Here is a 16199-nt window from a genome sequence, read left to right as displayed (position 1 = left end):
ATACAAAACGACTAACCACTAAACAGACGGTGCAGGACAGACGAACAAACACGGTGAGTGAAAACACTTATCTTTACGATTTTACTTTACTTTTACTTTATACTACCCTCCGTCTCCTAACCCGTTCTCCACTCACCGAACACCAACCCCCAGTGAGTGAAAACATGCAGCTTTTATGCAGTTGTACCGAGATTCGATTGCTAGTCAATCATTCAATTGGAATCTCGGTACAACTGCACGTGAATTAATTAAAGTGCAATTCCCCGTGCTCACATATTACTTTTTACTTGCACGTGATGTGATGTGCCATCCCCGTGCCTAAATACAAATATACAATTTACACACACGTGAAACACAGACCGCTTATATCCCGTGTACCAATGCCTATACACCAACATTTACACACAACACGTAACATATAACACACACAGGGGGGGCACTTTGCCACATATACCCCCCCTTTGCAACGCACACATGGCCTCAACGGCCACCTCCCCCCTTAAATACCCAGCAGTCCAGGCAAAAGTCTCGGGCTGGGAAGGGAGGCTTCAGTGGGCCCATGGCTGGAAATGCTGTCAGCTCCCCTGCCGGTAGTGGCACGGCTGACAGCATGCTGGTCCCGTCCTGCAGCGAAAAAGCTGCGGGGGCAGGTGGTCCCCCGACCTCCCCCTTCTTCATAGCCGGCAGCTCCCTCCTGTGGGGCTCCGGCCACAAGAACTCCTGCAGCGAAACTGCTGCTGGGGAAAGTGGTCTCCAGACCTCCTCCCCCTTCTTCGTGGCCGGCAGCTCCCCTTTCTGGGGCTCCGGCCACCGTACTCCCTGCGGAGGTACGGGCAGCAGAGGCAGCTCCAGCTCCTCTGCTCCTGGCGGTGGTGGTGGTGGAGGCAGAGGCAGCTCCAGCTCCTCTGCTCCTGGCGGTGGTGGAGGCAGAGGCAGCTCCAGCTCCTCTGCTCCTGGCGGTGGTGGAGGCAGAGGCAGCTCCAGCTCCTCTGCTCCTGGCGGTGGTGGAGGCAGAGGCAGCTCCAGCTCCTCTGCTCCTTGCAGTGGTGGTGGCGGAGGCAGCGGCAGCTCCTGCTCCTCTGCTCCTTGCGGTGGTGGTGGTGGAGGCAGAGGCAGCTCCAGCTCCTCTGCTCCTGGCGGTGGTGGAGGCAGAGGCAGCTCCAGCTCCTCTGCTCCTGGCGGTGGTGGAGGCAGAGTCAGCTCCAGCTCCTCTGCTCCTGGCGGTGGTGGAGGCAGAGGCAGCTCCTGCTCCTCTCCCTCGGGTGGTGGAGGCAGAGGCAGCTCCTGCTCCTCTCCCTCGGGTGGTGGTGGAGGCAGAGGCAGCTCCTGCTCCTCTCCCTCGGGTGGTGGAGGCAGAGGCAGCTCCTGCTCCTCTCCCTCGGGTGGTGGAGGCAGAGGCAGCTCCTGCTCCTCTCCCTCGGGTGGTGGTGGAGGCAGAGGCAGCTCCTGCTCCTCTCCCTCGGGTGGTGGTGGAGGCAGAGGCAGCTCCTGCTCCTCTCCCTCGGGTGGTGGTGGAGGCAGAGGCAGCTCCTGCTCCTCTCCCTCGGGTGGTGGTGGAGGCGCTGCCGGCTCCTCCGACAGCGGGGGTAGGGCTGGTGGCGGGCGTCTCCGCTGGGCTCCCTTCAGCAGCAAAAACAGCGGCTGCTGTGGAGCCTGAGCTTCACGCCCTCGTCCCTCCCAAAAAAAAATAGGGGTTTGGGCCTTCAGCTCCTCCCCTCCGGACACAGGACGCACCGACTCCTCCCTCTCGGGCCGTGGACGCACCGACTCCTCCCTCTCGGGCCGTGGACGCACCGACTCCTCCCTCTCGGGCCGTGGACGCACCGACTCCTCCCTCTCGGGCCGTGGACGCACCGACTCCTCCCTTTTGGGCCGTGGACGCACCGACTCCTCCCTCTTGGGACGTGGACGCACCGACTCCTCCCTCTTGGGACGTGGACGCACCGACTCCTCCCTCTTGGGACGTGGACGCACCGACTCCTCCCACTCGGGCTGTGGACGTTCGGGCTCCTCCCACTCGGGCTGTGGACGTTCGGGCTCCTCCCACTCGGGCTGTGGACGTTCGGGCTCCTCCCACTCGGGCTGTGGACGTTCGGGCTCCTCCCACTCAGGCGCAGGACGTTCGGGCTCCTCCCACTCAGGCGCAGGACGTTCGGGCTCCTCCCACTCAGGCGCAGGACGTTCGGGCTCCTCCCACTCAGGCGCAGGACGTTCGGGCTCCTCCTCCCCTGGCTCCTGCTCTGGGCAGTCCTCGTCCTCATGCCCATATGCAATGCACATGGTGCACCACCTTGGCTCCCTCTGCTTCCTCCTCATTTTTCCCCCTCTCTGCCTCCTTCTGCTCACCTTCCTCCTTTGGGCTGGTTCCTCCTCCTCTTCCTGGAAGGGGCAGACAGCCACCGTGTGCCCATACACCCCGCAGGCAAGGCACCAACCTTGGTCCTCCAACCTGCCGAGGAGATCCTCCAGCTCACTGCAGCCGTCTCTCCAGTTCCAGCCTTCCATTTTTTTTTTTTTTTTTTTATTTATTTTTTTTTTATTTACTTTTCCACAAAAAAAAAACTGCGGTTCCCGCTCTGGCCTGAGCCCTGGAGGCGCTGTTATCCCGGTTCTGACACCACGTGTGACAAGAATGGCTGAGTGGGTGACGTCAGACCAGAAGACAGGAACACAAACGACAGAGAGATGTGGAGTTTGGTGGAGCTGAGCGAATGCTTTCGCTCAGCATTTAATGAATAAACAGACAGAAAATAAACGTTTGTAACAAAACACAAAAAACAGGACACGGCACTTGCGCCAAAATAAACAGACATACAAAATGACTAACCACTAAACAGACGGTGCAGGACAGACGAACAAACACGGTGAGTGAAAACACTTATCTTTACGATTTTACTTTACTTTTACTTTATACTACCCTCCGTCTCCTAACCCGTTCTCCACTCACCGAACACCAACCCCCAGTGAGTGAAAACATGCAGCTTTTATGCAGTTGTACCGAGATTCGATTGCTAGTCAATCATTCAATTGGAATCTCGGTACAACTGCACGTGAATTAATTAAAGTGCAATTCCCCGTGCTCACATATTACTTTTTACTTGCACGTGATGTGATGTGCCATCCCCGTGCCTAAATACAAATATACAATTTACACACACGTGAAACACAGACCGCTTATATCCCGTGTACCAATGCCTATACACCAACATTTACACACAACACGTAACATATAACACACACAGGGGGGGCACTTTGCCACAGTTACCTTTGGGGAATCTATGAAATCAAGTTCTAAAAAAGGCCACAAAAAGGCTGCCATGTTTCATTGAATGAGAAGGTGGCTATACTAAGCGATAGTGCCCATCAATGAAGGCTTTACCGTTTGGTATTGGTAGCTTTCATCAGTGCAAAGTATTGACTGGCTAGTTTTGGTGGATAATAAAATACATTTGGATCAATTTTGTCTTTGTTTAGTATTTTCTGTCTAATAGATGTGAACTAAGCTTAAAAAATACAGCAAATCAAAATGAAAAAGGCAGTACTTGCGCGGATTGATTTTAAATTTGATTCACAGGTGACGAGGTGGCATTCCAGCAGGCATCTACTGTGTATTAATGCCTATTATAGCTGGAAGCTGATTGGCTGATGATAGTGAATCGTTTTCTAATTATGGTTGTTAAGGCCACGATACACTATGCAATTTCGCATGCGATCGGATTGCTGCCCATGATTGGTTATCGTATCATTATTGCAGGCTTGATTGGATTGCATCTTATCGCAAGTTATTGAGCGGGGCTCTATTTTCATGCAATCAGATGCGATCGCCCTGGACAAGTATCCAATCAGTGAGCAGGGAGGAGTCACATGACAACATGCTCTGCTCCTGTACTCATAGTCACACACATGAAACTGTGATAAACTGATAAAAGTTTTAAAAGTTTTCTATGAACGTACAAGTTTACAAGCACCTGGTCAATTTAAACATTTTAATAAAAATAATGGAAGGGGAAACAAAACTACAAAGTAATCAATCAATGTAAGTAGCTAACCAAGAAAATGTTAGCAAATTAATCCAAACGAAGTACGAAAGGTGAGTTATTTGTGGGGTTTAATAAAGTGTATACGTGGCTCTGGACTCTTGACCGGAGGGTCGTGGGTTCAATCCCTGGTGGGGGACACTGCTGCTGTACCCTTGAGCAAGGTACTTTACCTAGATTGCTCCAGTAAAAACCCAACTGTATAAATGGGTAATTGTATGTAAAAAATAATGTGATATCTTGTAACAATTGTAAGTTGCCCTGGATAAGGGCGTCTGCTAAGAAATAAATAATAATAATAATAAAATAACAATGAAAATAACATGCCCATCAATTAATGAGACAATTACTCCTGTTTAGTAAGAATAATAGCCTACATAATAATATAAACACCCTCTATATATAATGCATCGCATCTGATCACACCCAGAGCGATCATCCGTGACTGCATGCAATCACACGATCGGATTGCACCGAAATTATATAGTGTATCGTGGCCTTTATATACACTAATTGTGTGTGTGCTTTGCATTCCATACCACCTCGAAAACGCTACAGAGCATGCAGGTTTTACCCGTAGCACAGCAACCTTTGTTCTTCTAGCCAAAAGGCAATCTGTATTGCCTGCAGAGCTATTGACAACTAGATCTGTCTTGGTAACTGGTACTTAGTATGATATTATTAGCAGAGGTTCTCAGCATGACCTCATTGACCTCTTAAGCAAGATCAGTCTGGCATGACCGAATGGGCGGCATATAGTACTGTTTACAAATATGAATATTTTAATGCTTTAAACATTGGGGCAAAATCCTTTAAAAGAAAAATTACTAAGCAGTATAGTTCAGGGTCTCGTAAACAATGTTGTTTTATTCTCGGTTTTAACATTAAAGTGATTGTAACTAACACAATAATTCCACACACGTTACCTGCTGTGCACTTCCATTTGTTACATAGGACTCAAATGTGCAGTGTAGTAAAAACATGTATTTTTACTACACAAGGCAAAATACATCTCTATTGCAAGTCATGCTTTCAGATAGTGTTGCACTTGCTTCGTATTTCACCTGGAGGGTGAAATTATTCCCACCCCCTTTTTTTCCTGTCCTTAAACAGCCAGCTGCTTCCCCTATTGACTGACACTGAGGAAGGGCGGAAGAGTAAGTGTAGCACATGTCTTGAGAATAGGTAAGTAGTAGATGGAGTCGAGCATGTCTTTCAAAAATGCACATTTCAGATCACCATAACTAATGGAAGTGCATAAAATTACAATCAAGTTAAAGACATTTTAAAGACATACAAACAGCTCAGAAAAGGTGGGAGCATAACAGCATGACATCAACACATTCAGGTGCAGGTTTTAGTCTATAAAAAATAATTGGTATAGTATAAAACTCTCAAGAAACTACTCAGCTGTGGGGCTCCCGAGTGGCACATCCAGTAAAGGCGCTCCGTGTGGAGTGCAGGATGTGCCCTATAGTCTGGACGTCACGAGTTCGAGTCCAGGCTATTCCTTTGCCGACCAAGGACGGGAGCTTCCAGGGGGTGGCGCCTAATTGGCCGAGCTCCGCCCGGAGGGGGGTGGGGGGTTAGGTCGGCCAGGGTGTCCTCGGCTCACTGCGCACGAGCGACCCCTGTAGTCTGGCCGGGCCCCTGCGGGCTTGCCCGCAAGCTGCCCGACAGCTGTGTTTTCCTCGAATGCTGTAACTCTTCGGTGGCTGCATGGTGAGTCCGCAGTGTGAAAAAGTGTCGGCTGACAGCAAGAAACTACTCAGTTGTCCCTTGCTCGATTTATACCATTAAAATGGTTTCATGCCTCTCAGAAAATGTGCCTTTGCACTTGCCTCACGAGGGTCCAAGGTGCTCTGTAATGCTTTCAAATCAGAGATTCTGGTCTACGCTGATCAACTCTATGCTGTTAACATATCTAATATTAGACATGCCATCATCTATCCCATTTTAATAAGTAAACAGGATAAACAATAATACATTCAAAAGATCAAAACAGACATTCGAAAGATGAATACCTTTGTTAGGACAAACAAAGTGCTAATTCTTGGAAAAAGTCCCACTTCATTTATACTGTATAAACATCCTAATTCCCTAGACAAGTTTCAAAAGAAACATGCTTTCCATTATGGTACCAATAAACATAATGCTCATGGACCACCATAACATTCTTCCATCTGCTGGTAGGTCTTGCCATAGAGTTTGTGTTCTTTCCACAGCAAGAGGCTGTCCAGCCCATTTCTGTGGGAAGCAGGTGTTGATGACAAATAAGCCACCCCAGAGAGAAGAGCTTTGATTTGTGGGAGGTTAAAGAATCACCCAAATAATAGAGCCAAAAACACATTTATTAAGTGAGAGGGAGGGACCGAGAGACATGACGTGTGGTTGGCGATTTGAGTCAAGGACAAAATTCAGTGGTGTTTAACATCCTGTACTTTTTTATGGCTTCAGTGAGCGTGATATTGATTGCAAAAGATTGTATGATAACACAGTAGTTGCGTGTGGTAGAGTAGCCGGGTGTCTATGGTGGTCAGGATGCAGAAAGGAGACTCAGGACTGAAGAACTGCAAGTTTATTCTTTCAAAATCAAATTATAAATGCAGCTCATCGATTCAAAATAAAAAAGGTTAAACAAAAACAAGTCATGAACAGAAATTGAAACAGAAAATCCCTCACCCAAGTCTGTCACTATCATGGTGGGTTTTTAAATAAAAAATACAGGAACGTTTGTCTCTCTTCCTGCAGCAGCAAACTCTCTGTTCCCAGCTCCCTGGTAGTCTGACTAATGGAGCTTTGGGCTCTCTTTTTAAAGGATGTGGCTGTTCCTAATTAACACCAATTATTCCATTAGGAACAGCCACATTCTCATTTTATTTTGGCAGGCACAGGAATTAGACCCATCCCTGCCAACCACCACCAAAACACACAAAACCACTCACACTATTTACAGGCAGAGCTCTTGCTCTGCCACATTGGGGTATTGACATATTAATCATAAACTGTGCAAAAGTATGATATATAAACATTTGTCAAATGTGAATGTATTATCTAATTGTTGTGATCACTAGAAGCACAGATTGTGAACTGTACACAAAACAAAGTACAGGGGTTGGACAAAATACATTTTTAACACCTACCAAAACAGTGCCAATAGAGTGAGTCATGTTAAGCTGCAAAGATGGAATTGTGCTGGAGGGCTACAAAACAGAATTACTGTCATATTCATAAGGTAGTTCTCACCCAAATAATACATGCAAAAACACATTTATTAGGTGAGGGAGAGACCGAGAGACATGAGGTGTGGTTAGCGGTTTGAGTCAAAGACAAGGCGCCAGGATATCCTGGCCTCTGAACACAACCACTTGCGTTTGAAATCTGAGGCATAAAACAGACATTTTTGTCAGCAATCTTTGAGTTTAAATACCAAAAGAGCCGATGACTTTAGCAGGCATCATCTTTATCTGCAATAGCCATCACACACAATGTATTATGCAAATAGCATAGCCGACAGATAGTATGTCATATTTAAAACCTGCATCTCCTTGGTTAAAATAATTTTCAATGACGACTGGCGAAGGAGCAGATCTGTCTGGCTTATAGTAAGTATTTGGTTGAAAGGACTTTGTAAAAAATTTTCAAAAAGCAATTTTAACAGCAGATTCTTTATGTCAAATCAATGCTGCACCCTATAGACAATTTTTTGCCAACGTACAGCATTTAACTTGAAAAACTTGAAAATGTCAGCATAACAGGTAATTATTTTGGTTCTGATTTAGACAATTTTTTTCTACAAATTGTTTAATTAAATTTAAATAGTTTTCATTGATTTAAAACACATATTAATGATACTGTTTTACACTGTTGCTAGTTAACAACATTCTAGAACAGTTTCATGAATAAAAAAATGTATTTAATTCACCAACAAATACATACATAAATAAATAAATAAATATATAACTAAATAAATGAACATATGACTCCTCACTGAAAGCATTGTAATATTACCCATTATAATACTATTAAACTCTCATTTAAGGTTACTGTAATTCAGTAAGCATATGCAGTACTGATCAGATATATTGCAATGAAACAGATCCAAATCATCAGACACGTTTATTTCAGTTGGGTTTAATAATAGGCTCCATAATATCAAATAATACCTCAACTATGTGTCACTTACCGAGCTTAAATGAAACATGCAAAGTATTAATATACCACAGACTTACTGTGACACGTCAGCATCCATGTCAATCCAGGTTTTCCTTCCTTGTAAGACAGCTGGTCAAGATGATACAAGAGCCCACTGTTAAAGTGATGGTTATGGTGTGCGTACCTAACCCCTAGGAACTAATGTCCAAACAGAACAATGGCTGCTAATACAGCTTGGTCACCACCGACCCTGGTGCAGACTAGAAGAGAACTTGCCACCAGAACTCTTGAACCTCTCCACATTCCACTGCAAGTCACTGAATCCCTCAATAAAAGAGAAGGAAACAGTTTAGGCAAGAACAGTAAAGATAAACTGAGGAAGTGTCATCGCACACACTTGCACAGTTCCTGCAGTCATTTTCATATTTACTCAGCATACCCTCTGATGACCCTGCTCTCTTCCTTACAGCATGCAAAGCAAATGCACTGTGCTTTCAATTGAGGAACAAATGAGAAGGATTTCCTATACGGCAGTAAAGAACAGTAAACTCCCACCCAGTAAAGACCGCTAGAGAATTGTCAGTCCCTTTCAATTTGGTGGTGAAATGTAGATCTTCCTCTATTAGGACCAGCTGCCTCCTATTTTTTTTCTCTGTCCCTTTGATATTCCTAATTGAGAGATTCTATTTCTACAAAGCAGTGGTTTGAATGTAATTCATTTCACAACAGCAGCTTCAAAACAATTGCAATCCTTTCATTCCTCATGGTCGTCATGCCACTATAGACAGTATTCATTATATAACATTCCTCTATGGACCAGATTTATCAAGGTCTATATTGGTAACCAGCTGCTGAGAAGGTTAATTAAGGACCCAGATGTGTGCCTGTTTTTTGTTACTGGTTTTGTAACAGTTTTAATATTAAACATGTGTTTAATACATTATTAGAGTCCAAACTGTAGATATAGCACTTTCTACATAATAAATCATTCAAAGATATTGTACAGAAATGTCTGTCATACAATAACACATTTGCATACCATTCTAGTACCAGTATATTACCTTTAAGAAGCCCTAATCATATGCAGGCCACAGCAACACAATCAATTTGAAATCCGTGGAGACAATTCAAGATGAAGTCAAAGGATTTCCGCACTGATTCTTACTTCAGCCAAATCACTTTAACCAAATTGCACTGTATCATTTTATCGCAGGATAATGGCAAGTGAATGGCAGAGATTCCACATCATTTCATATAATATACCTTTACTCATGCACTCTCTTTTATTTTATTGCAAAAGCTCCATTATCAGCATAGAGTAGAAAAAATATATAACGACGAATCACTTATTATAAAATGCATAAAGCATATGCTCTGCGTCTCAAACGCTCCCCTTAAGTACAGCATAGTTGCACTTAATGACAGTATTATGAAGTAAACAATGATAAAATAGCACGCCCCGACATAGCACAGTAAATACTGGATTAAAGCATGTGATGATACTAGTACTAATAAACTGTCACTGAAATGCAGTGGTGTTTAACATCCTGTACTTCTTATGGCTTCAGTGAATGTAATATTGATTGCAAAAGATTGTATGATAACGCCGTAGTGGGGTATTGACATATTAATCATAAACTGTGCAAAAGTAGGTTATATAATCATTAGTCAAATGTGAATGTATTATTTAAGTGTTGTGATCGCTAGAACCACAGATTGTGAACTGTACACAAAACAAAGGGGTTGGGCAAAACACATTTTGAACACCTTCCATAACAGTGTCAATACAGCGCGTCACGTTGAGCTGCAAATGTGTTCTCGCTTAAGAGTGTCCTGCTGAAGTCTGTCAGATCAGCCGTGTTGCCCAGTGTGACAGATACGCTCTTGCAATGCAGTTTCTGCTCATGTTACTAAACGAGGTACCCTAGAGTATCCTGTGCAAATCCACCATCTACATAAAATTATATATATATATATTTAGCAGAGCCACGGTGAATAACATGGCATGAAATTAACAAGAGAGATCAGGGTACAATGCTACCCCAGTGTACCGTCTCATATTTCGAAATATTACATATTATAACCTTTTAATAAGGTGACCAAACATCCCGTGTTGGACGGGACAGTCCCACTTTTGGAACACTGGTCCCCAGAATCTTCTTGGGATGCTCATTTCATCCCGTTTTTTTTCCATCATCGCCCCGGTAACAGAATATTTTATTTTCATGCAGGCTGCTGTGTTACTACCATATCTAACTTATTACAGTACAATGACACTTGATGTGACTAAAGGGAGGTCTGAACGACCAGTAGCACTGTAAAGCAGCTGTACAGCGCTATGCAAATCTGGAGATTACTGAACAGTCAACGTTCATATATGCAACCAATCACAGAGAATTGCGGGTGGGTTTATCCACTGACTGTTGCTAAAATGAACTGGCAACTATCCTCATCTGAATCATCACTCTCACTGCCCGAAGAGGTTAGACTACCATTTGTATTGTGTTGGAATTATTCTCTTCATTCATGATATATCTATATCTGCGTGCAAACGCCTTTACTTTGTGTGTAGCTATAGGCGACAATTGTGGAAATCAATGCTGTCATGTCACATCACCGTGCCATGTTTATAACACAGTGCACTGAATCTTGTAGTGGTTTGAACCCTTTGTGCATCAAAATAGCCCCTCACAATGATAGGAGGGGCTGTAAAATATGACAGAAGTATTTGGAAACATATTTTCTATTGAAATAAGTCTATAATCACTTTCAGTTCACCATAGGTACCCTCTAAGAAACGTATGTTAGTGAATCATACAAAATAGTTATTTTCCCATTTGGAAAATTCATGTTGTAAAAATATTTTACAAGTTTCAGAACATTTTTTATTTCTTTAAGTATATGTTTTATGTTGTTTTTAGCAATAATGAAATACAACAGTTTCAGGTCAGTGCCAATTTACCTTCTTTAAAAAATATATCTAAATAAGCTGCCTTAGAGGCAGATACATCTCTTTTTAATTTGATGAACCCTTACTTTTATTTCTGTGTTAAATGTATTATAGAAGTATATTTTATCCTGCAAAATTTAAGAAAAAAAGAGACAATGGAGGTATTCATATTTAAGATTAATGTTATCTGTTGCCTGTGATTGCTATATAAGGTATTTTATAAGTATCACAGATATTAGTTTAATCGAAGAAAAACAACATATTTATAAAAACATATGTTTTTCCTTTAACAAAAGAGGCAAATGTCAGGGCTCGAATTACTGGGGGGTTGGAGGGTGGGGTTGATCCCTTTAAGTTTCTCCAAATAGTTATTTCCAAATGTCCTTTTTAACATGTTTTAAGCCGACAGGTATCACTTAAAACAGAAAGGTGAAAACGTGTTAATTGTATGATGACATTTCCTGCCTTGTCTATGCAGTTTTTCAGTACCGATCAATAATACGTTTTTCAGTACCAATCAATGAGAAAGCGCCTCCTGATAATCTGAAAGCTTCTCTGTGCATTTTGCCTAGGCAAATGCTTATGCTTATATTAAGGAAAATTAAATAGTATTCGTAAGTAAAGAAGTGACAACATTTAATTCAATCAGAAAAGGAATACGATTTAATCTTATTACACCTTGATCCATGTCTCAGCCTGTACTGTTGACTCCAAAAAATGAACAGCCAATATCAGCAAAGAAATGAGCCTTCATAAAATGCGTAGTTATCTAATTTAGATTGTCAGAAGACGCTTTCTCAAGATCATTGATAGGTACCAAAAAATGGAATAGGCAGGAAATTTCATCATGCAATTAACAAGTTTTTAACAGGTTTCTTTCTGTCTTAAATGATGCCCGTCAGCTTACAGCATATTAAAGGGGGAATTTGGAAATACAACTATTCGGAGAAACATAAAGGGTTTGCCTATCTGGATTACTATTTGCCATACTTAACTACTTCACAGGGAAATTCCTGTTTCTGCAATCAGGGCAGCTTCTAAACAAAACTCAGAAAAGCTGATTAGTAGGATATTTAACACATTTCATCACGTTTAATAGTAATAGTTTAATAGTAGAAAGTGGCTGAAAAAAATTCCTAGTATCTATTAATCACGGCACACTAATGATCCAAGCAGAAAGTGCAATAGAAAAAATATATACTGAACAAATATCATGTCATATTAAATGGTAAGAAATTAAATATTTTGAAAAAATAGATTCTGTGAAGTAACCATTTAATAAATAGAAATATTGAAATATGTAATGTTTTCAAACAGGAAGGGCCTGGTTTGCAGATTGAACACTGGATAGAGAGCAAGATGGAAAGTGGAAATCAGAGAGAAAAGCAGAAAAAAGGGCCTAGATTTACAGCAGTAATCAGCAATAAAACAGAATCTCGGAATTTTATATTATTGAATTGCTACTGTGTAATGTAATAACTATACTTGTTGTGTAGAAATGAAATTACAAAGAGAATAAGATAATTTATTCACAAAAAAAAGTTCTCTACTCTGAGTCTCACTTTCAATACGATGTTAGATCAAACATTGCCAAAGTGAAAATGAAAACTCTGGAGCTTCCCTGTAGCTTGGAAGCTGGAAGTTATTCACACTATTTCCATACTGTCCCAGTTTATGGATTTAAAAATCTGGTCACCTCACCTTTTAAGTTAGTCTAGAATTGGCAGTTGGTATTTGCGTAGCAAACCGATTGTACACACATATCCAGTCTATTTTAAAGAATATGTAACCATGCGTTATGTAGTTGTTTTAGGAAGCCATCCAGACCATCCAAGTTTTAATAATCTATATGGAAGGATGGTCTCAGCCACGTAAGGCCTAAAGCAATCTGTGATTTTAAAATGGAAGCAAAATGTCTTGGTCACTAAATGCATGTGAGCCTCAAAGTTTGTTTAAGAAGGAACAGGGTCAGTGACAGTGAACCTGCAGTAAAGTGAAATAGATCTATGCAAGCATGCGATAAGGCCTAATCTTGATAGATTCAGCTCACTTATTTGCATTGAAGGTGACTGCTACTCCTCCTGACTGTAATAACAGAGAGCATAAACATTACACTGAGTTGCCCCTTGAGTCGTCAATTTAATTGAAAGGTATAGCAGGATGTAGCTGGTTTACATTTGAAAGTTCACTCACTGTTGCCACAGGAAAAGGCAGATCAGGAATAAGAAAGAATGCAGGATGGTGCAATGGGGCATTCCTGAGGTGAAGTCTCATATAGAAGATTTAAAACTACAGACCAAAACCAGCTCACCATGGAGACAAATAAGAATAAGAATTAGAACCAGTAAACACTGTCACCAGAAGGGTAAACTGAGAAGGCAGACTCAAAGCTGTGTGTTGGCCTTTTAACAGACTCTGGGCAGCAACGTCACTCCAAAATGTACGATCAAATAGCAGGTATGAAATTGGTCAAAACTTAACACTTGGATTCACAGCAGTTTATTGTAGCCTATAGCTACAATTCCTAGTGGTAAAGGAACCACAACCATTAATAATGTCAGCAACTATAGTATGTAGAACTAAGTACGTCAAATTGTGTAACCAGTTATTTCGTAAGTAGGCCTCACGGATCCAACACCCTTTATGTTGTACTAGGAGGCAACTGTTATAAATTGTAAAAATATACAGTATGACTAGAGTTGTTATTATACCATCAACTGTTATCTTTGTGCACTCAGGAAGTCATGTCTTCTGTTGGTGATTTTAATACATTATTATTATTATTATTTATTTCTTAGCAGACTTACAATTTTTACAAGATATCACATTATTTTCACATACAATTAACCATTTATACAGTTGGGTTTTTACTGGAGCAATCTAGGTAAAGTACCTTGCTCAAGGGTACAGCAGCAGTGTCCCCAACCAGGGATTGAACCCACGACCCTCCGGTCAAGAGTCCAAAGCCCTAACCACGCATAACTATACTTGAATTTAAGACACAGGCCATTTTTGAGAAGAAAAGAATGTTTTAAAAAGTGTCTTAAATTTGAAGGAATACAGTATTTTTATTTTTTTTAGATGGAATATTTTCCTCTTGACGTTGTTAACTTGCAACAGAAAAGTTTCCTAAATATACAACTTAATTCAACAAAATAGTATTTTAATAATTCAGGAGAATAGTGCATGGAGGTTCATGTGTTCTGTCTTCAGTTTTAAGTGATTAGAATATGCATTTTGTGGAGCGCTGAATGCCGCACCAGTGATTTAGTTTATTCTTACAATAATATGGTCTGCTGCTGTTATTCATTATGTTGACACAGTTAAGAAGCAAAACTGTAATACATTGCAATACGAGCGCAATATTATAGAAAATAAACTACTAAAAATATTCAAGCGTGCTGTTTTCTAAGATTGGCTACTTATCAATATAAAAAAGTGGAAGCACAGGTTATTAGGAAGTTGGGCTATGTACAGCACGTACTGTCATTTGCTGCTTTCGAATATAAACACACGTTCCAGGCTGCACAGATAAAGTCATACAGATAAATACACAATATATAAAACACCTTTATTTAACACTAAGGGGTCAGTTTGATCATCCTGTAACCTGTAGAGATAAGTCACAACTTGATGCTATTTTACAATGTTGCTGAACAGCGGAATGGTGAATGGATTGCCTCCCTTGCTTTTAATTTTCCAGGGAAAAAAATCAAATCATTGGAGTTAAAGTAAATGCAAAAACTGATTTACTGATATTTTAAAAAAATAATAAATAAAATAGTAGTGGGGCTTGATCCGCACTTTGCATCGCTAAAAGCAATTCAGCCTAACCATTTTAATAAAGACACATGGTTCATCAATTAACTTCACAAAATGAAGTGTTTACAAAAAGAATGTTGCATGATCCAAGATAGCAACCAATTTTCACATCCTGAACAGTATGTAACGAATTGCAAGTATGTTAAACATGCTTTATGCATTCCTTGTTAAATGCCCAGCAATTAAAAAAAATTAAGAGCTTCACATGGTTACGTTTTGTTCTTTAAATCTCCATGCTGCTGCAGCAGAGCAAGCTTTTGTTATTTGGGGTACTTTCATGAGTAGAAATTTTAAACTGACTAAACAAATATCTCATCACGATCAAACCTGTTTATCAAATATAGCACAAATATAACTTTGTATGATTTTGTATGTGAACCCCTGCACAAACCTTAGTGTTGCAATACTTACCTAATAAATGAACATAAGAACACAAGAACATAATAAATTCAAGATGGAGTAAAGGCCATATGGCCCGCCTATGCTCACTCACTTTGGTGCCAGCGTGATCCATTAAAAAAACCCTAACCAGGTTAGTAGGGGAAATGAAACCTGTGGGAATCCGTGGCTAGACGGACCCCCCTTCCTCCAGGCGGCTAGCTAAAGGTCTTATTGTGGTCACAGAGAGGGTTATACAGTATTGTTATACAATACATGACAGTATTTCGTCTATTCTTGAAGGGTCTGTGTCTCTGCTTCAAAAACTCTGTCCAGCAGCCTGTTCCAATGGTTCACCACCCTTTCTGTGAAAAAGCTCCTTCTCCCCTCGGTTTTGAACATGCCCTTCTTCCGCTTCTATCCGTGGCCCCTGGTTCTCTGTCACCTGTGACCTACCACCACTGGTCAAAATAAGTCAGTGATGCTGTATCACGTTAAGATGGGAAATCATTGTGCAATTCAAAGAATTCACCTGATGTTTGTGCCTCCCTGGGATCTAATATATAGATCAAAACAGTGGTGGATCGTAATAACTAACACACCTTGAATAATTCACTGTCCCTGTGTAACAGGGCAGAGGCTGGACTCGAATCAACACCACGAACAAGCATCTTAACCACTATCTTATCCAGGGCTGGTTATAGAGCTTTCAACCTTATCTCAACAACACGGATCAGAATCAGTAACACCAGCGCATCACACAACACTGCTGGTTACAGCAGCACCCAGTCCTGATTTTTAGTACCTTTACTGGATGTGTTACTAAAATTATCACATGTCAGCAATCTGAGCATTCA

The 16199-nt window shown here is 41.6% G+C and overlaps 1 protein-coding gene across 2 annotated transcripts in view; it reads right to left on the bottom strand.

The window, feature by feature from the left end:
- The window catches only part of LOC117405690 (cGMP-dependent 3',5'-cyclic phosphodiesterase-like), a 171831-nt gene that overhangs the window by 123508 nt on the left and 32124 nt on the right, over positions 1-16199 (bottom strand). Inside the window, exon 1 of one of the 2 annotated variants that reach the window (XM_059031031.1) lies at positions 8270-8673. The exons of the other annotated variant lie outside the window; for it this stretch is intronic. Coding sequence (XP_058887014.1) covers positions 8270-8289 — 20 coding nt within the window. The 5' untranslated portion in view covers positions 8290-8673. Of the gene's footprint in view, positions 1-8269; positions 8674-16199 lie in introns of those variants that run through there. 2 annotated transcript variants of the gene reach the window in all.

The sequence above is a fragment of the Acipenser ruthenus genome, chromosome 9 (assembly GCF_902713425.1).
Source record: "Acipenser ruthenus chromosome 9, fAciRut3.2 maternal haplotype, whole genome shotgun sequence".
Taxonomy (NCBI): domain Eukaryota; kingdom Metazoa; phylum Chordata; class Actinopteri; order Acipenseriformes; family Acipenseridae; genus Acipenser; species Acipenser ruthenus.
This window is presented reverse-complemented; position numbering and strand designations above follow the sequence as displayed.